The sequence below is a fragment of the Polypterus senegalus genome, chromosome 16 (genome assembly GCF_016835505.1).
Source record: "Polypterus senegalus isolate Bchr_013 chromosome 16, ASM1683550v1, whole genome shotgun sequence".
Taxonomy (NCBI): Eukaryota; Metazoa; Chordata; class Cladistia; order Polypteriformes; family Polypteridae; genus Polypterus; species Polypterus senegalus.
Window position 1 is genome coordinate 32,392,415 of NC_053169.1, and position 21,929 is coordinate 32,414,343.

The following is a 21,929-nucleotide window of genomic DNA, read 5'->3' on the forward strand; positions in this document are numbered from 1 at the left end:
ATCAAATTTCCTGGGCAAAGCCAGGTAACACAGCTAGTATGTCTATTTGTGTGTATGTATATTCTTATATATACAGTGTATATAGCGACTGTATAGCATGTAAACATCCACACTCAGACTCTGCCAGTTTAGAATAGCCAGTTAACCTAGCCTGCACATCTTTGTGGATACTGGAATGAACCCCATGCAGACATGAAGAGAATGTGCTGACTCTACACAGGAGGATATGGGACTCAAACCCAAGACACTGGATCTGTATTGCTTCATCCATTTTGGAGTTGTATATAATTTAGTTTTTGCCATTTGTACATAGGCAGGTTATGTTAGCCACTTGGGGTCTTGCAAGTCAGCAGACCTGGGGCCTCATGCATAACGCTGTGCATAGAATTCACACTATAACATGGCGTAAGCACAAAAGCGGAAATGTTTGTACGCACAAAAAAATCCAGATGAATAAATCTTTGTGAATGCCAGCTTCCACGTTCTTCCGTTTCATAAATCCCGGTCAGCATGAAAAGTAACACACATGCATGTGCCTGCTGTGCCGCCCCAACTCCTCCCAGAATTACGTCTCTTTGAATATGCAAATCAATATAAACAGCCCTTAAGCTCAGCCTTCTGTGAAAAGACAATGGCAAAAGCACGGGAGAAAATAGAAGAATTTCAGCAAATACCAAGTGGAGGCAAGGAATAACATACTATTTGTTGGTTTAAAAAGTGGTATAAACAACAAAAGGAAGTTGATCAAGTGACATAGCGTGTCGGTGAAACTCGAAAGCTCAAGTTCATAAAGTGGCACATTGCCCGAAATAAAAAAGAAGTTGTCAGATTTCAAAGTCGCTGTAAAAAGGCGAGTTGTAGCCCCACTGTCTGTGTGTCATATGAAAGCTTATTAGGATACAGAGAAAAAAAAAATAGGCACACAGTGGGGAAAAAAGCATGAAATGTCAACTTTAATTTCGAAATTTACACTTTAATCACATAGTTTATTTTGTCATTAAAGTAGAACATCATTAACTTCATCATAACATCGTTTAATTTACTAGTTTCTCAAATCTCATCGTAACTAAAGTAGCACGTTAAATGTTTTGTTTTGTAATTGATCTTCTATGTGCTCAATGTGTGTGAATCACTATGTGCTTCAGGGCTTTCTCTTCCTCTGACAGAACACAGAATCCATTACATTCATAATACTACAGTACAGCTCTCTGAATGATTAAAATACTGAGATCTATATGTGATATTATTTTCACGATGATAGGAGTTAAAGCGCGTTAATAAACATGGGAACACGTATCGCAGTGATTGTTCCTGCCTCACGCAAGATGCTTGCTTTGCCGTGCGCGACCTTCGATGAAATAATTTATTGCAGCAGTACTGTCTCTTTCAAATGTACTAACCTCCAATTCCTGTTCTTCTTTTTCTTTCTCCAAATACCCAATCGCCACACAATCAGCTCTGTAATAGATGTTAAGCCATCTGTAAGCTTAGAACGCCAATTGTTCAAAACTTTTAAGGAACATTGAAATATCTTTGTAGTACATGTTTAGAAGAATACAGTGCGAGGCAGGAACAATCCGTGAACGAAGCACCATGTTGTCATATGTTTAATTATTAACAATATAGATTATTTAAATGAAGTTAAAGTTTTATCTCTATAATATAATAAACATATTTTGCTGCATTTCATCTTAAAAATGATATCATCATATGTAAATACACGCTTTATAAAGTGGCTCAGGTTGTGTAATATTATAACTGTATTGCAAGTTTACAGTGAGGTGATTGTAGTAATAAGTACAAACAGTTCTGCAAGGAGCAATTGATGGACTGATTGAGTGCGTTTAGAGTTCTTGGGATGAAACTGTTTCTGAACCGCGAGGAAAGGCTCTAAAGCGTTTGCTGTATGAGAGCAGATCAAGAGGCAGCCTGGCTGTAGCAGCGTGTGCTTGATGCATCCATCCATCCATTTTCTAACCCGCTGAATCCGAATAGGGTCACGGGGGTCTGCTGGAGCCAATCCCAGCCAACACAGGGCACAAGGCAGGAACCAATCCTGGGCAGGCAGTATACCAATAATTCTCTTTCCGATCAGCTGCTGTAGAGCTGTGATTCCCCACTCAGATACAGTGATATAAATATTCCGAGTGGTGCAGCAAGAGTAATATGGAAAAAGATGATCCGCTGTGGCAACCCCTAACAGGAGCAGCTGAAAGAAGAAAAAGAAGGTACAGTGAGAGTAACAACACTAAAGCAGCTATGGTATTTAGAATAGTTTGACCATTCTGTGGACCATTATATTATTACAGGTTAATTACAATAAGATGCATTAAACTAATAATAATATGCGGTTAATTTTAGTGTATTTATAAAGCAGCGTCAGGGATGTGGATCTAAAAAAAGAAAGGGAAATCACACTGGAACAGTAGCACTGCTTTGACGCTGGGTGCCGCCAGTCTGCAAAACCGAGCGCAGAACTTGCGTATGTCAGGGTATGAGCTACCGTGAAAATGTGTGTGGCTTTACGCCAAGTTTAGGTTTTATACATCACGATTTAAATGTGGAAACAGGCTTACGCAACATTTTTATGCATACGCACCGTTTATACATGAGGCCCCTGGAGACTGTGCAGCATCCTTATATTTTAAAGTTCAGGGCCTTAACCCTGAAAGGTCACACAATATAACAGAAAATGAAGGATGGTTATTTCATCCACAGAGTTTACAGTGATTGACATAAAGAGGCAAATATTTAACAATGAAGCCACAATGACAAAATATTTATTTGAAACTTCAGAGTAAAGCCACATTGTGTGGTTTATAGCAGATTTAGAGTGTCTTGATCCACACAATGTGGTAATCCAGTTACAGTCCTCCCATGCAAATACAGTTGTAAATTATGAAAGAAAAAAAATCAATCTTCTTCTTTTGGCTGCTCCACATCAATCCACTTAAATAATAGGCAGAAGCAAAGAAGGCACCGACATGCCTACGCTGAAGTTAATTACAGCTGCTGTCCAACAGGTAGCTTGGCATGTTGGAATTTGGAACACCCAGAACCACAAAAAGACATTTCATTAGCTGTAAAAGAAGACATATGAACATGTTACTATACATTACGTGTAATTTATTTGACTGTTATAAAAAAATATTTTTAATGCAATAATGCTAAACATAATACTGTCTAAGGGCTGCTTCTTTAATATGAAGTTGAAGGCTTTGGATCACTGCTTCAATAAACAGCTTCTGGTGATTTGATAGCTAAATAGTTACAAGTATAGTAGTATGAATTTTGCCTGAAAAGTATTCACACTTTTTCTAATTTTAGTGGTGTTTGTGGTTGATCTAGACAAGATTGACATGCTTTGTGTCCTTATAGGTCCTGAGAACACAGCTCTGTAATGACTCACAATAGGAGGACTATGTGTTTGTTACTTAATGTCTCTTTGGGTTCTCTGCTGTAGAACTGGTTATATCAGTATTTAGAGTGGCAGGCCAGGGCAGAACAGAATAAGCAAACAGCACCAGTCATTTGTGCAAGGCAATACAGTTTCGCTGAATGCCAGTATATAAGTAATTCTGCTAAAGTATTTTAAGAAAACGCCCTGTCCAGATTGAGAATAGTTGTGTCTATGGTAGGGTAGGGCAGGGTGTTGTACTGTGTTTCATTGTAGATGCAATGAAAATTCAAGCAAACTGCCTGAAGAAGGGGCCTAAGTTGCCTTGAAAGCTTGCATATTGTAATCTTTTTAGTTGGCCAATAGAAGGTGTCATTTTACTTGACTTCTCAATTCTATGGTAAAGACTCCCAGCTACTTGCAGAAATCTAGTCTTCAGCTGGGGATGAAAAATAATAGGACAGCTCAGCAGAGATAATTTAATGTATTTAGTACATTCCAATACTAAACATGATCTCAAGGTGATTCTCAGACATAATATGAATAGATGACTTGTTCAGGATAACTGGAGGAGAGTGAATCAATCACTAAGCCATATTGGCAGATTAAATTTTTCCAGCACTCTATTCCCCTTTTGTTTGTTCTCTATATCTCTATTGTGTCACAATGTATTCTACTGCTCATACCCAGAAACATTTTTCCAACTTTAACTATGATTAAAGTATTTTAATATGAGTTCAAAGCTAAGGTAATTTAAAATTTGGCATTAATTGTATTTTTTCCATTTACATTCTGTTTAATTTATCTCATGATTTACATCTGTTGGTGGCATCCTAAGGGTAGGAACTGCAACCTAGTGACTAAGAACCAAGAATATTTAAGTCAAATCCTTGTGTAGATGCATCCATCTCCGGTTTATTTACTAATTAATACAATTTCATTGTCCTAACAGCACTGGGATCCTGAATGGACCACCAGATGTACACTCACGGAGCATGAACACCTTTACACCTACTTCTCCATGTAATTATCTAATCTGCTAAACATGTGACAGCAGCACTATGCATACAATCATTCAGATACCGATCAGGAGCTTCATTTAATGTTCACATCAAACACAAGAATGTGGTAAAAATGTGATCGTAGTCATTTTGACTGTGACATGATTGCTGTTGCCACACAGTATCTATGTATCGGCTCATCTCCTGAGGTTTTCACACACAACTATTTCTAAAGTTTATTCAGAATGGTGGGACAAACAAAAAACATCCAGTGAGTGGCAGTTCTGTGGATGGAAACACTTGGTTGATGAGAGAAGTTGGAGCAGAATGACAAGACTGGTTCAAACAGAAAGGCTATAATGACTCAGATAATCACTCTGTACAGCTGTGGTGAGCAGAAAAGCATCTCATAATGCATAAAATATTGAACCTTGAGGCAGATGGGCTACAACAACAGAAGACCACATCAAGTTCAACTCCTGTCAGCCAAGAACATAAAGCAGAGGCTGCAGTCGCCACAGGTTCACCAAAACTGGACAAATGAAGATTGAAAATACATAGTCTGGTCTGATGAATCTCAATTTCAGCTGAGGCACAGAGATGGTAGGGTCAGAGTTTGGTGAGAAAATCATGAATTCATATACCCAACCTACCTTGTGTCAATAGTCCAGGCTGGTGGTGGAAGTATAATGTTGTGTGGAATGTTTTCTTGGCACACATTGGGCACATTAATACCAATCAATTATTGCTTGAATTTCATGGCCTATTTGAATATTGCTGCTCACCTTGTGCATCACTTCATAGCCACATTTTACTCAACTTCTAAAGGCTACTTCCAACAAGCACTATGTCAAAAAGCAAAAGTTATCTCAAAATGGGTTTATGAATATGACAAAGAGTTCAGTGTTCTTGAGTAGCCTTCCCAGTCACGGGATATGTATCCAGTAGAACACCTTTCAGCTGTGGTGGAACAGGAGATTTGCAGCATGAATGTGCAGCTGATGAAATGCTTAACTGATCCTTGAAAGAATGCCATAAAATTAGCAATATAACAAAGGTGCTTTATAATGACTTTTGTGTATCTGCTTTAAAGTATGCACACGGTTCTCTAAACGGCAGCCACTGACCTTGAGTCTCAGCAACAAGAATGTATTCCATTATTCATGTTTAGATCATCCACCTTTACCATATTAAATAAATGTATTTGCCAATAATTTGCACATTTCAGCTGTATGCTAAACATGACCTTCTATATTTATATCTGTAAATGCTTTGTGCAAACAAAGAATTGTTACAGTATCTGTGATTACAAGGCAAGAAAAACCTCTTGCTTGGCATGCCCCAGAGGCATCTTTGTTATATAAATTTCTTATACAGTTGGCTGGAGTTCTGAGAGACTTTGTATTCTATTGAAAAAGTGAACCGGGGATCAAGGATCAAGAATTTTTCCCTGTCTTAAGAAAACCTATAAAACCCAAACAATCCCACACAGACACAGGGTTGGTATGGTGAAAAGTCTATACACCCTTACTGAAAGTTTAACTTTTGTTGAAGGTTAAAATCAAGCCAGACTTTTTCAGACCTTATTTTCAACTTTAATAAGATCTCTTTACTAACAATGATTTAATGTCAAATACATTTTCAGAAAAACTAATTAACCATAAAAATCGTGCATAGTTTTCTCCTTCATCCCAAATATGTGTGTATTAGGTATTCGTAATTCTAAATTAGCCTAATATGACTGAACGTGGTTGCGTCTTTGAATGTGTCCTTTGATAGATTGCTGTCCTGTCCAAAGCTGGCTTATGCCTTACACATGATGCTTTTAGGATAGACTGTCTCCCTCCACAAGGCTATAAGTGAAATAAGAGTTTAATAAGAGTTTAAAAATGGATGAATGGTTGTCACTGCATTCAAGTTTACATCCCCTTATATTAGGGTATTGCAAAATAAACTGCTCAAAAAAATTAAAGGAACACTTTGAAAACACATCAGATCTCAATGGGAAAAAGAAATCCTCCTGGATATCTATACTGATATAGACTGGGTAATGTGTTAGGAACGAAAGGATGCCACATCGTTTGATGGAAATGAAAATGATCAACCTACAGAGCCCTGAATTCAAAGACGCCCCAAAAATCAGAGTGAAAAAATTATGTGGCAGGCTAGTCCATTTTGCCAAAATTTAATTGCAGCAACTCAAAATTGTACGCAGCACTTTGTATGGCCCCTGTGTTCTTGTATACATGCCTGACAACATCAGTGCATGCTTCTAATGAGATGACAGATGGTGTTGTGGGGGATCTCCTCCCAGATCTGGACCAGGGCATCACTGAGGTCCTGGACAGTCTGAGGTGCAACCTGGTGGCATTGGATGGACCAAAACATAATGTCCCAGAGGTGTTCTATTGGATTTAGGTCAGGAAAGTGTGGTGGCCAGTCAATGGTATCAATTCCTTCATCCTCCAGGAACTGCCTGCATACTCTCACCACATGAGGCCAGGAATTGTCGTGCACCAGGAGCCACTGTACCAGCATAGGGTCTGACAATGGGTCCAAGGATTTCATCCTGATACCTAATGGCAGCCAAGGTGCCTTTGTCAAGCCTGTAGCGGTCTGTGTGACCCTCCATGGATATGCCTCCCCAGACAATCATTAACCCACCACCAAACTGCTCATGCTGAATGATGTTACAGGCAGCATAATGTTCTCCATGGCTTCTCCAGACCCTTTCACTTCTGTCACGTGCTCAGGGTGAACCTGCTCTCATCTGTAAAAGCACAGGGCACCAGTGGTGCATCTGCCAATTCTGGTATTCTATGGCGAATGCCAATCGAACTGCATGCTGCTGGGCAGTGAGCTCAGGGCCCATTAGAGGACATGGGGCCCTTGGGTCACCCTCATGAAGTCTTTCTGGTTGTTTGGTCAGAGACATTCACACCAGTGGCCTGCTGGAGGTCATTTTGTAGGGCTCTGGCAGTGCTCATCCTGTTCCTCCTTGCCCAAAGGAGCAGATACTGGTCCTGCTGATGGGTTATGGACCTTCTATGGCCCTCTCCAGCTCTCCTAGAGTAACTGCTTGTCTCCTAGAATCTCCTCCATGCCCTTGAGACTGTGCAGGGAGACACAGCAAACCTTCTGGCAATGACACGTATTGATGTGCCATCCTGGAGAAGTTGGACTACCTGTGCAACCTCTGTAGGGTCCAGGTATCGCCTCATGCTACCAGTAGTGACACTGACTGTAGCCAAATGCAAAACTAGTGAAGAAACAGTCAGAAAAGATGAGGAGGGAAAATGTCAGTGGCCTCCACCTGTTAAACCATTCCTGTTTTGGGGGTCATCTCATTGTTGCCCCTCTAGTGCATCTGTTGTTAATTTCATTAACACCACAGCAGCTGAAACTGATTAACAACCCCCTCTGCTACTTAACTGACCAGATTAATATCCCATAAGTTTCATTGACTTTATGCTATACTCTGATTAAAAAGTGTTCCTTTAATTCTTTTGAGCAGTATATATGCAGCATACTGAACTTTTTATTACCTTTGCATCCGTGTCGGTCTGCAGTACACAACTGTCCATATTCAGACTGTCTTCATTCTTGCAATGAGTTTTTCCAATGTCAACTGTCATTATGTACTTAACCCGGCTTGGAGGGAAGATCTATAAGACAAAAAAGACACTTAAAAGTTAAATATGCTTCACACATGATGATTTAGATGTGTCCAAAACAGGGTTTGGAAATGACAAATACAGGGGCAATCACCGTCACTAGATATAGTAGGAGGTTAAAGCAAAACCTCCTCATAACATGTTCTTGTAGTGAAATGTTAACTGGAATTAATTAAGTTCAAACCAAGACAGGAAAATTTCACCAGAAGTATACAAAACATTTTGGCAATAAACAAGCACAGATATACTGTGGAATATTTTTTGAAGTAAATTTTAGCTTTTTTTTTTTTTGGGGTACATGTCTTTAGTTAACACAATATTACTTAAAATGGTCACCAATTAAAATGACAGTAACAATCACAAAGTTTTGGGAAAATATAAAACCTCAGTTTCAGAAGTAAAGAAGACTCTGCTATGTCATACTGCTTAAAGAAAATATTTCATGCATATGTTTCATTATATAACCCTACATTAGTCTTTAGATTGTACAGGACAAACAAAAAATAAACTAAAGCCTTACTATTTGGATAAATGCAAGTTTAGGGAAACAGTGACATTGACCGGGAATATCATTGAGGTGAAAGAAGCTCATAAACCTGCTGGATAAGTCTGCTTTAGAGAAGACTTCTGTTTGGATTAGATTGCATGGTTTAGGCCAGCGTAATGGTTAAAATCTTTTTTAAGACACAATCTCACAGGAGTGGATGAAGCAAAATTAGAAACACTGAAAGAACTAGATATTCTTGGAGTGTTTCGAATGAAAGACCTCTTTAATTTTATATGGAATGTGTGGATAAGCTTGTGTGTTAGTCCCTATTTTTAAAAATGGGAGCAGTAACAATCTCAGTTCTTAGCTTCCAAAAGGAAGCCTATCCCGGGATACTTGATCATGGATTCACGTTGATATGAGAACAAGAAATCCACAAGCAGCAATATGACTGCTGAATGCTACTTGTGTTACGTTTCTATAGAGCTCTACCAACAGACCAAGGACCTGTCCTGGAAAAGCCAGAGTATTCCCACTGTAATAAAAATAAAGATGCTGGAAAACTCCAAGAAGAGTTGGGGAATGACCCCGTATAATGTCCGTAGGACACAATATTGGTCAATAAGCAAGAGCATTTAACCATTTGGTAATGGTTACACGGGGTTTATATAGAAATTGGTGGCAGGAAATGATCCATACATCCATTATCTATATCCTATCTACAGGGTCATGGGGGTCTGCTGGAGCCAATCCCAGCCAACACAGGAAACAAACCCTGGGCAGGGCGCCAACCCACTGCAGGGCACACACACATACACACACACACCCCAAGCACACACTAGGGACAATTTAGAATCGCCAATGTACCTAACCTGCATGTCTTTGGAATGTGGCAGGAAACCCACACATACACAACGAGAACATGCAAACTCTATGCAGGGAGGACCCGGGAAGCGAACCCGGGTCTCCTAACTGCAAGGCAGCAGCGCTACCCACTGCGCCACCGAGGAAATTATCTACACAGGAAATTACATCAAAAGCAGACAGACGGAATTGACATCATCATTGAGGGCCGGAAGTGATGTCATAAGTTGGAGCCGGAAGTGATGTCACCGATGGAATTCAGAGAAGGGATTGTTGGATAGTAGCCATTTTGGGGTGCCAGAAGTATTGTGGGTGAGTTATGGTTTTTCTTCTTTGACTCTGTTGATAGAGAGAGAGGCATTAGTACATACAATGAACCCTTCATCTCTTGTAATATCACTCACCTTAGGGCACCTAAGCGCACGTGTGTGACACCACGAAGAAGCTGAGTACTGTTTCAAGACATTAGATAAAAGTCTGATAAGATGAAATGATCCATTCAATCAATATAAAAAAGCAACAAGAAAATTTATTTTTGATTAATGTTCAATGGCTCATTTATTTTCATGAGTAGAACAAGGGTCTGTTCTAAAAGGGAATATTAGTGCGAAATGTGGCCAAAGTAAGTTAGGAGGTATGGAAAACAGGCTAATTACATTTTTAAAAAACTGATATAGCCATACATGTGTTTCTGGGACAGGTCAAAATAATGTGATCCTTTAAGCCAGAGATCTGGACAATTTGCTACACCTGCTTTCTGGAACTGGCTCAGTCAATGCCTGTTTCGGAAAGAAAGATTTGATGAAGTCCAGCTCTGTTACTGAGGCAACCAATACCCTGAAACTAACCTGCAAAAGAGCAGGTTTAATGTGAAGGATTAAAGTAGATAATCTAATATAAGTTGAAATGTTGAAAATTTCCTATCAGAAATGGTTATGCCAGTTGCACTACTTAAGAAGTAGGAAAAGGCTTATGAAACACTTAAAATGTCCTGCTACTGTCTGAACAAAAAATTGACTTAAGAGCACAACTTCTTTGTTAAATATCACGCAGAGATAGTTAAGCAGAAATCATTCAGACATTCTGAACATAACAAAGACTTTAATACCTCTGAACAAACTTCTAAAACCTAACATTTTCAGTGTAACACCTTGTGGCTAACATGCGCCAGCTGACATCGATGCAGATCACATACATTTCCCATGATTTTTTTTTTTGCTAACAGCAGCTTTCTGCACAACATTGTAGATCCCACACACATTAGCAAATGATCACAACAGTGATCACAAAACTTTGAAGCCTGTCTGCAGACATACTTAGAGGCTGTCTTCCAGAAACAGAAACAAATAACTACCATCAAAAAGGAATTTCACAGAGTTGCAGGTAGGGCAATCAAATTCAAATGACTGTGGCATTTCAGAGCAATAATAACTGATAATGGACTCACTGGTGGAATGCGCTGCCCAACTTTATCCATTCTGCAGAGTCCCTCCTATTTTAAAGAAACATCTCTGAAGACTCTCCTCTTCTAACCTATATGGTTATTAATACACTTTTGATTTGGGGTTCTGAAATGGAATAAGGCAACAATATTACTTCTGTGTTGTATTGTATTTCATTTGACTAATGGCTTTTACTATTGGGATGGATGGATGGATGGATGGATGGATGGATGGATAGATAGATAGATAGATAGATAGATAGATAGATAGATAGATAGATAGATAGATAGATAGATAGATAGATAGATACTTTATTAATCCCAAGGGGAAATTCACATAATCCAGCAGCAGTATACTGATACAAAGAAACAATATTAAATTAAATAGTAATAAAAATGAAAAAAATTAAAATAAAATTAATGTTAGCATTTACTCCCGGGTGGAATTGAAGAGTCGCATAGTGTGGGGAGGAACGATCTCCTCAGTCTGTCAGTGGAGCAGGACGGTGACAAAAGTCTGTTACTGAAGCTACTCCTCTGCCTGGAGATGATTGTCTATATCATATAGCTTAGCTCCTGTTTTTTCTCTTGCTTTTACTTGTTTAGGTATCTTGCTATGTGGCACTTGCAGCCATACTAATTTTGACAGAGTGTTACTCAACTTTATTTCACCCCTCTGCTAAATGAATAAATGTATTACAGGGTTTCTCATTGTAAATGGCTGTGTAGATGGAACACACATCCTTATCAAAGCACTGGGCATGAATAATGTAGACAATTGTGTTATTCTGTTTTATACAGCACAAACAAAAGAATTGGGATGAAACTGTCAACGTGATCTTTATTTATGTTGGGCTTCTTTATTGATTTCACATGATCATTTTTAATCTATAAGCCCCGTGTAAAAGTCACTACTGCAGAACACACATGAACTGACTAACTTGGTTATTATGTATACTTTGTTAGTAGGCTAATTACATTAGTTGGTAGACTGAATATTCTGATAATATTCTGATAATATGAACTGGAAATCCTTTTACTACATCAATGTGGAGTACAGAAAGAAGCACCGAGTATGTATGTCAAATATCCCATGCAATTATCAATGCGTCTCCTTTTCCATTTTTAAGGTAATATTAGACACCAAGCACATAATTTGAGATGCTGTGGCCAAATACCTGGGGTCTCAAGTTTCAACAGGTTGTTACCATTCAAACAGTTGGTGTTGTTCTAAGTCTTCTTTTGAAAATTTTCACAGGAAAGTAATGAACCTTTGGTCTCTTTTGGTATGTAATTATAGGACAATACAGGGTTCAGTACAGACAGGATAACATTCGACATCTTTCACTGTATTACTTTAATGACTAGAACAACTCTTTTTATGCTGAACACTTAACGCTTACACTTACACTTTTTTGGTATCATTAATATTGTAAAAATGCAATTCAATGCCTATTTCAGGGCATATAACGTTTCAAGAAAGGTAGTATCATCTGGGCTACTTTTTGCACAGTAATTCACTACACAAAGTTTACAAGAATTTCACTGATTGACTGTTTTATGTATTCACTCTACCAGTGAAACTCATCCACGCCTTCTCCCTTTCTTTAACAGTCATTACTGCTGTATTTGTGGCTATTTTGGAGGATATGCTGATAATCCAATGCACTTCAACCTGCAACTCTTACTCTGTTGCCCTCTATTTCTCAGATGTTTAGTCCATGATTGATCGGCTGTTCAGTGCCCGACTCATAAGGAAGGGCTTGTATAATTTTGCATTGAACGTGTGTGATTCTATATCAACCTTTTTAGGAGTGTGTAACCTGCTCCAATTTAGTGTTTTAGGAGTGATTAATCTACTGATGTGAAATCACACTATAGCAAGCTGGAATTTGTTCTGACATCCTGGCTTATCTAATCTCTCATTCTGGAGCAGGCCCAGGTCACATACTTATAGGTTTATAGGATCAGTTTACAAGGATGAGTAATAAAGCATGATAAGAAAATATATTTGTATAGATATATTTTTTCAGGGGGAGAAAAGGTCTCTTTGTCAAGGAAAGCAAGCATGGCTCAGAGGACTTTATAGAGGGAAGGGAACACCACAGTCATAAACAGAGACTTCCGAACCAGAAATCTTAATGAAATTAAGAAAGTCACATGCACAATGCCAACTGACTATGCATACACACACACACATGTGGCTCACTTTTTGCTGGGTGGACCAGCTGCACACAGAAATCAGGACGGGCCAGCCATCAATAGATGAAGACATGGCTAACTGGGCACAAAGAATAAGAAAAATGAATGAATCTGACAGGAATTGGCTGAATGTACAGAACTCAGCAGCTGCTAATGGGCTCTCAAGACAGACACTAACACAAAAGGTCTCAAAACAAAGCACTAAATATTTCCTGCAGAACTTGATAAGGCCCTGCAGGCCTTGGAAACTGAAAGCCAAAAACAAAGTACCATTGAGCAAAAAATGCTTTCTTGCCAAATTAAGAAGTATGGTGGCCTTCACATGAATTACACCATATCCATGGCCACCATATTATTGGAAACATATTATCCATGTCCATTGAATGACATCACAGAAAGCAGAAAACATCTGGGGAAAAAGTTAGTAAAACAAAATACTCAAACAAAGTAAAAACATTGGAAAACAGAAGAATGTGATCAAAATTGGCAAAACTGTAACAGGCACTCACTCATAGGCAGTCTAGAATAATGCTTAAGTTACAAATACTTATAAGGTATGTGCACTTTTTCCCTTTGTGCATTGCCTTTTAAGGACTACAACATAGCACTCAGATCTGCAGAACAACCAGCAGCCAACAAAGCAAGCACACACATTTTTTTCTTGCAGTTAGGAGGTCACACAAGATCCCAGAAGTTGTCCCATTGCTTGATCTGACAATTGAACCACAGAGCAGGTTTAAAATCACCTGAAATGAAGGGTCATGGGATAAAAAATGAGGCTAAGACTGACTGGATATGAGAAGGGAGAGTACTTTGGTAATCTGAATGCCAAGTCACATTTGACAGCTTTTCCTGGGATTTTTAGTCACAGACCTCCTTTGCATAATCTTCAGGGGGTAGTCATGGCACACTTCTGTGACTTTTAGTCGTGAAGTGTGACATACCCAGCAACTTGCTCCAAATAGTCTGTGATTCACCTTTTTCTTAAGTCACAAGGGATTCCTCTGTGTGCATGAGAGCTCACAACCAGTGAGTGCTCATCCACAAGTGCACTGCATATAATGCAGTGACGAGCAACAAGGAACATAGGTGTTTAGGACCTGACAAACAGAAGAGAGAGACACACATCTGTCTGATATTGCATGTTTTACATTCCACAACTGTATAGCAAAAAGGAAAAAAAAAAGGCACAGATTATGGTGGCCCTATCTGTAAACCCTTTGCACAGTTACTGGTTCTGTCAGGCAGGACGTTACTGGCTGTCAGAAAAAGGGATGAGCTTCTGATGTTTTCAAAATGTGGAGCTGTGCTGGAAAATCATTATGTGTTGTCTAGTTTGACATACCCTATGATTTCTATTCATGTAGATTGATATCCTCTGGTGACGAGATTAGCAGCAGCTGCAGATTTCAAGTTGACATCCCTTCTGACTAGAAGTTGTGTAATGTGACACCAACTTTAGACAAGTGTATAAATGATTGTGCCACTCCATCTAAAAGACAGGGACACGGTATGGTTTTATTTAGCATCTAACCTTTCAGTGTTTTGTATTCTTCATCTTGTATTTTGTTTATTTTACTAAATACACCATTTTTAAAGTGTGTGACACCTTGGCATCATTCAGGCTAAGGAGAGATACTACAATAGCACCTTTTCTTTAAACTAGTGTAGTTGCTGAATTACACCTTTGGTTGTTGAGAATTCACTCTGTCTCATTCTGTACTGAAAAGGCGAGTTTCAATTAATGATGGTTAATTTTTGACAAAAAAAATTATTTTTTTTCCTAAAATCTAACCAAACTAAATGTATCTGTCAGGTTTATGTTATCTTCACTCAGCAGATTTCAATATTTGCTGTATTTCTTCCCATTGGCGCCTTGTATATTTTGTGGTTTGAGCTCATGTTGGCCATCATGAAGAGTGGGTCTCACTCTGACTGGGTGTGTTCTCTTTCTAAATTGCTTACTATTTTTGTTGCACTAATTGGCCAATTTTCTATTGCTTAGTTGTAACCAGTATGACCTTGCATCATGGATGTGGTCTGAGGTTTTGGATCGGGGGCGGAAGATTTAGGCAATTTAGATGCTACGTAGTATCACTGGAAAAACTGTGGTTGTGCACAGACATTTAGGTGTATTGTACAGGGTGATTCAAATAGAGCTGAAAACTTTCAAAAGCTGATTATTCAGTATCCCAAGAACATATATTCTAAACCAATCTGAAAAGGAACTCTGTGTTTTTAAATCGTTCAAATACTGAAAATGCATTACATATTAACCCTGCATTCTAAACCATCTCTGAAGCATATCACTGTTAATGGCTGACACCACAGTTATGGTACATTTCTTTATTTCCCTATGAGCCAAAATCTGGAAAAAACTTAAGGGTTAACACTATAATTTGTTGCATACATGTTAATCAGGGTTTAATTCAGTGTGTCAAAATCAAATATGGCAGATTGTTACAGAGCAATACATTTTGATTGCGTACAATTCTTCTTTAATATTGCCAAAAACATCATGGTTGTCTTTAAGGTCACAGCTGTGTTATACCTTTGATTTATTGTATTTTTCCTAGAAACTCTTAGCATCTATTATAAAATGGTATACCTGGACTCCCGTCTTTTGCAACCTTGCCCTCTCAGTTGGTGGCAAGGTGTGTTGTTATCTCTCTGGCAGCAACACTGAGTCAGCCAACTGGATGATGTTTGATATTTTGGGTCTTATGACATTCAAGTCTTTCCAATCTCATTTTCAATCTTCATTTTATTTGCAACTCCAGTCTGGGTTCATGCCTGTCTCAACTCTGTACTATTCTTCTTGACTCTGTAAATCAACTTTCAAACCTCTTCTTTTAATCTCACAATGGTCCTCTGATCTTGCTCTATTCTTCATGCAAAATATCTTTAAGAATGTTGTCAGATTTGACTCCAGGAACCCTAACTAGCAATTTATACAACTTAAAATAATTCAAACACTTTACCTACTCCCCATAAACGTTTTCTCATTGATCTGTTTCTCCTAATTCACTTTGTCATTTATATTCTCTTGTTTTACCTGACATCTTCTGCTATATGTTTCAGCACTACTCGCTGTCTTAAGACGGCACCATGAGAGTGTGAGAAACAAGATTCTCAGGTCTGATGAAAGTAAGATTAGTATCATGTCTGGAGGACACCAGGCACTTCTCATCACCTGTTCAAAACCATTCCAACAGTGAAACAAGGTGGTGGTGGTGGCATCATGCTGTGGTGTTGTTTTTCAGCAACATGGAATGGTAGACTAGACAGGGTTGAGTGAAAGCTGACTGGAGCAAAGCACAGAGATATCATTAACAAAATTCTGCTGCAGAGTGTAATCAACCTTAGACTGGGCTGAAGATTCACCATTCAACAAGTCAATAACCCAAGCACAAAGCAAAGATAACACACAAGTGGTTTAGTTTTGTATTGCCCAAATAACACAAAGAATGTCTCAATGGGATTTAACTGACCCTGTTTAATTGACAGCCACTTGGTCTCTAAGAAGACAAAAAAAAAAAATAAAAATAAAACTCTGCATGAAATATAGGAAGACATCCTGGGAAGGGCAATTCAAAGACTCTGTTAAGTCTGGCAACAACTCCAGGCTCAGCCAGAGCCTGGACTTGAACCCGATCGAACATTGATTCTTCAGAGTCCTGATAGCTGTTCAACAACAATCCCCATCCGACCTGATGGATTCTGAAAGGATTTGCTGAGAAGAATGGCAGAAAAATCCCTAAATCAAAGTGTGCAAAGTTTGCTGTGTCATACCCAAGAAGACCCCAGGCTGTAGTCTCTGCTAAAGGTACTTCAACTAAGTATGGAATAAAGTGTCTTAAAACTTGTGTCAGTGGGATAGTTCATTTTTTTATTTTTAATACATTTCTAAAATTCTAGTTTTGCTTTGCCATTCTGGAGTATTGAGTGTTGATTGATGAAGGAAATTATACATTTAAATAATTTTAACACAAGGGTGCAACAAAGGCAGGTTAGGTGAGTTGACATGGCTAAATTGGTCCGAGAGTGTGTGTGTGTTCACTCTGTAATGGGCTGTTGCCCTGTCCAGGGGTTGCTCCTGTCTTGTGCCCAGTGCTTTCTGGGATAGGCTCCAGCTTCCCAATGATCCTGCTTGAAATAAACACATTTGAGAATGGATAGATGGAAACAACATAGCAAAAGTGTGAAAAAAGTGAAGAGGTCTGAATATTTTCTGAATCCATTGTAGTTTTTTCCATTTTCACTTGATCATTTTTACTTGTGTATTAAATTCCTGGAGTCATTAATACATTGGTCACAAACAATTGAATATGTAAGGGATCAATCATTTCCTGTATTTTTTTACTACATTTAGTGCTCCGGTTCCCTCCCACAGTCCAAAGACATGCAGGTTAGGTGCATTAGCGATCTGAAATTGTCCCTAGTGTGTGCCCTGCGGTGGGCTGGCGCCCTGCCTGGGGTTTGTTCCTGCCTTGCACCCTGTGTTGGCTGGGATTGGCTCCAGCAGACCCCCGTGACCCTGTGTTAGGATATAGCGGGTTGGACAATGACTGACAACTACATTTAAAATAGCTACAGTATAGAACTTTATGTCTGTGCAGGTTTTCTCCAGTTAGTCTTCTTTTCTTCCATATTCTGAAGACGTACAGGCTACATTGGTTGGCAACTATTCATTTGCCAGGTTGAATGAATGTGCATGTGTTCCCTACGATGAAAAATCATCCCATTTAAGGTTGGTTCCTATTGTGTGCCAATATTGCCAGGATAGGCTTTGACTGCAATGCCTTTTGGAATGGATGATTTGGATAAAAAAAATAAATGTTAAGAGAGTTACCAAAAAAAAAAGCAATTAAATACATTAAAATTGCATAAAGTAACATAACAGTCTCAAACCCTCTTTAATCCAGTTCAGGGTCATAGTGAGCCAGAGTCTATTCAAGACAAAATGCAGGAACTGACTCTGAAGTGGGTGCCCATCCATCATTGGGTCTGCTCATGCACACACGCATATAAACACTCAAAATCTGGAATTGCTAGTCAACCTAAAATGCACGTTTTTGGTGAAGTGGAAGGAAAACCCACAGAGATACAAGAAGAACATGCAAACTTTATGTGGAGAAAGACTGGGAGCACAATTCAAACCTACTTTGTAGAAGCTAGTTCTGTGAAGCAACAGGATTATCTACTGTGCGGCCCAAACTTGCATAATGTAATTTAGTAAAATGCGAAAAATCTAAAGGGAGCAGTGACTACTATTTGTATGCACTTAAACGAAGAGGCAATGTGCTAAAGGCTATGGGTAATTCTGAAAAGGAGGCCCTGTCAAGTATAATATTGTAAATACAAACAGGAATTAAATCACATGTGATGGGGTGGTGGCTGGTGAGCAAGTCAGGACAGCACCAGAAAACAGTAATTGGAACCCCCAATACTGAATTGCAGGTTGATGATGGCAGTTTTCACAACTGCTTGTTTCAGTGTTCTGTGTGTGTTGTGGAACAGCTCCATGCTTTTCCTGGCGTCTCAGTATCATGTGCTGCTTCAGTCATCTGAACAATAATTGCTGGTTTGCAGTTTCACATTTCTGAATTCTAATCTTGTCTGCCTGGCCACATGCTTATTTCCGTAATTGCTCCGATAAAAGTAGTTGTTGCCCGGTAGAGGAGTTACTGTTCAGGAGAAAAAAAAAAAAAAAACAATTGTACCCCCACACAGTTGCTGAATAGTAGCTACAGTTCTGATATAATATTGTGCAAAATAAAGAGTTGCATTGTTTTTTTTTTTCCTTTCAGACAATAATATTCTTCTGAAGCAGGGACACTAGTCAGTATAGTAGATAGGAATAGTGAAAGCTTTGATGCGGAGGCATGATCAAGGTGATGGGCTGCTCATCTTTAGGCAGGGAGTGTAACTTCTGTTTATTATTATTATTCTAGACAGGGGTATGAAAATTTGCTGTATTAATTGTAAAACTTCAATATCAGCAAAACATATCTGAGGTTGCTGCAACCTTTAATAAACCCATTACTAAGGACAGAAATGGCTTCCTTAGAAGGCGTAATTATTTTTCCCATGTTGTCTTACTTGTGTTGAATGGAAAATGTAAATCAAAGTAACAACAATCATTTGGCTCCCCAACTGAGGATATCTTGCTAAATCCTAGTTATCAGTTTATAGCCACTTAACACCATTGAGTCACCATGACTGGAAACAATTGTTACTGATTCTGTAGTTTAAAGAAGGCCTTACCTCAACGCTGGCCAAGTCAATTTTGATCACTTTAAAAGCAAACTCGTTCCCAGACTGCTGGTTGTAAATACTGGTTGCAAAGTTAGCTGCTTTCTTCACATTCTCATTGCTGGTATCGACTGGCTTTCTATACTGCTGTGCTTCGACAGTGATGGCAGCCACCAGGAAAATAAAATGAAGGCAGTGAAGAAATCCAGGCATCTTTGAAGGAGTTTCTTCTCTTCCTAAGAGTATGAGACCCAAAACATGAGTACACGATCCGAGTTTAAGGCTGGCTTTTCATAATGCCAGTTGTGAAATTATAAAACCTGAAAAGATACCCACCGTAATCGAACAGACTCAAGTCACTGTATTCACACTTTTTCTAAATATTCTCCTAATTCAGTTGAGCTACTTTCACTATTATTAAAGTTTCTGCAAAGAAAATGTCTTCAGCTTTCATGGTCACAGAGATTTTCTAGGCATTCAAGTCATGTTTAATATTGCATTATTTAAAAGCAATATATTTAAATAACATCAACTTACTCCATTTGGGTGGTTTAACTCTAGCCTGGAATATGCTACCAGTGTCAATCGCACCGTAATCAGGCAATAATATACTTCCACCATCTCCAAAGCACACCATACAGTATGCAACATACACTCTATATCAGAGCCTTCCAAGGTTTGTATATTGTCTTTATTTTTGCATCCTTTGAATAATGGTGTCTTCAATATAACCTTTCATTAAAACATTTTTTTTTTTTGCAAGATAGAGACATGATATATCTCTATATATATAAAATCCAACGTCTGTCTGTGTGTCTGAATGTCTGTCTGCTTTTTACGAACTACTTAATGGATTTAGATCGGGTTTTTTTCTATAATTTGCTTGAGCTTTCCGGTTGATTTTGCAACTTCTCTCATACTTAGGTTGCAGCACCGATTTGCTTGTGCGAATCTGAGAGATGGGCTGCAGGCTGAGGGGAGGGGAAGGCGGGACCTCAGGAGTAGGGAGCTGGGCGGGGCCCTCCTCACTCACGCGTCAGCCTCTGTTTGAGTCGGTCTACCTCTCGACACGTGTTGGAGCGTACCTTGCCTCTGTTTAGCTAGCAATACCTGTTTGTTCAGCAGACATGATCATCTAGGGATTGTTAAAGAGTAACGTTTGACGTTTTTGAGAGTGAAAGATCACAGCTATGTGTGTTTTACATGGTACAATACAAATAATTACATTTTTGAAAATTTTTGTTTCACTACTATGTGGGTGGAGCCGTGGGTAACAGCTAGCAATATATATAAATCAGCAGATTACTGAAGATTGAATACACTGTTGCTTTATGTGTTTCAACCTTCTGTAAGGAGGCAGGCTACTCAAAGGTTGTGTAATGTTCAAACTAAGGTACAGTTTACTGTAAAAAAATGAGGCTAATTTACCAGCATATTGATGATATGCATTACCTTTTGTCAAACCACAATGCATTGAACTTTATAAAGTAAACCCTAGTAGCTGAAATTACTTTGTCAGTCTTTCATGACCTGTTTGATAAAAGGAATTAGTTGCTGTTAAAATCCACTTCTTCCGTGTTAAGAAGCTTTACTTACAGATGGTGTGTGATAAGCTGTTGACAAGACTGATTTAAGCCTACAATGCCTAATTATTGCAGGTTAAACTAATGTCAAAATGGCCTAATACCTGAGGGGACAGAGTCTGCTGGAGAGCAGAGATCAGAACTTGCACATTTTATTTGAGTTGTCACCTTCCCCTTTGCTTGGTATCTATCGTGGTGCTCGAAAATTTGTGAACTCTTTCAAGTGTTCTCTATTTCTGCATTAAAATGTCTTAACAACATAATCAGATTTTTACATAAGTCCTAAAACTAGATAAAGAGAACCCAATTAAACAAATGGCACGGAAACATTATGCTTTGTTTATTTATTGATGAAAATTATCCACTATTGCACATTTGTGTGTGTAAAAGTAAGTGAACCTCTAGGATTATTGGTTAAGTTGAAGGGGAAATTTGAGTCAGGTGTTCCAATCAATGGGACGACAATCAGGTGTAAGTTGGGGCCCTAATTAAAAGAATATAAATCTGGGTGTCCATTTTAAAAGTCTGATCTTCACTATACCAGTTTGTGTTATGCCACAATCAACGATTTCTAAGGATCTCAGAAAAACCTTGTTGATGTTCAGCCGGCTGGGAAAGGATACACAACTACTTTTAAAAAAGTTGGACTCCACCAGTCCTCTCACTGTCTGGCAGATTGTGTACAAATGGAGGGAATTCAAAAACATTTCTATCCTGACCAGGAATGGTTGAGCAACAAAGACCACTCTAACAGCAAGGCATGTAATATTCCAGGAGATCATGAAGAGCTCCAGGGTAATACCTAAGGATATAAAAGCCTCTCCGTCATTGGCAACTGTCATTGTTTATGAGTCCATCTTCAGGAGAACAGACTGAACAACAATGGTGTGCAAGGCAGGGGTGCAAAGATGATGCCACTACTCTTTAAGAAGAACATTGCTGCTTGTCTAAAGTTTGCTGAAGACCAGGTCGATAAGCCAGAAGGCTATGGGAAGAATATTCTGTGGACAGATGGGTCCAAATGA

The 21,929-nt window shown here is 38.8% G+C and overlaps 1 protein-coding gene across 2 annotated transcripts in view; it reads right to left on the bottom strand.

Moving 5' to 3' along the window:
• Positions 1–2,758: 2,758 nt before the first annotated feature.
• zgc:194981 (uncharacterized protein LOC561073 homolog) overlaps positions 2,759–21,929 on the bottom strand; it is a 28,742-nt gene continuing 9,571 nt past the window's right edge. For both annotated transcript variants that reach the window (XM_039738549.1, XM_039738548.1), the window contains exons 3-5: positions 19,334–19,557; positions 7,944–8,063; positions 2,759–3,080 (exon numbers count right to left, since the gene is read on the bottom strand). In XM_039738549.1, coding sequence (XP_039594483.1) covers positions 3,000–3,080; positions 7,944–8,063; positions 19,334–19,557 — 425 coding nt within the window. In that variant the 3' untranslated portion in view covers positions 2,759–2,999. The remainder of the gene's footprint in view (positions 3,081–7,943; positions 8,064–19,333; positions 19,558–21,929) is intronic.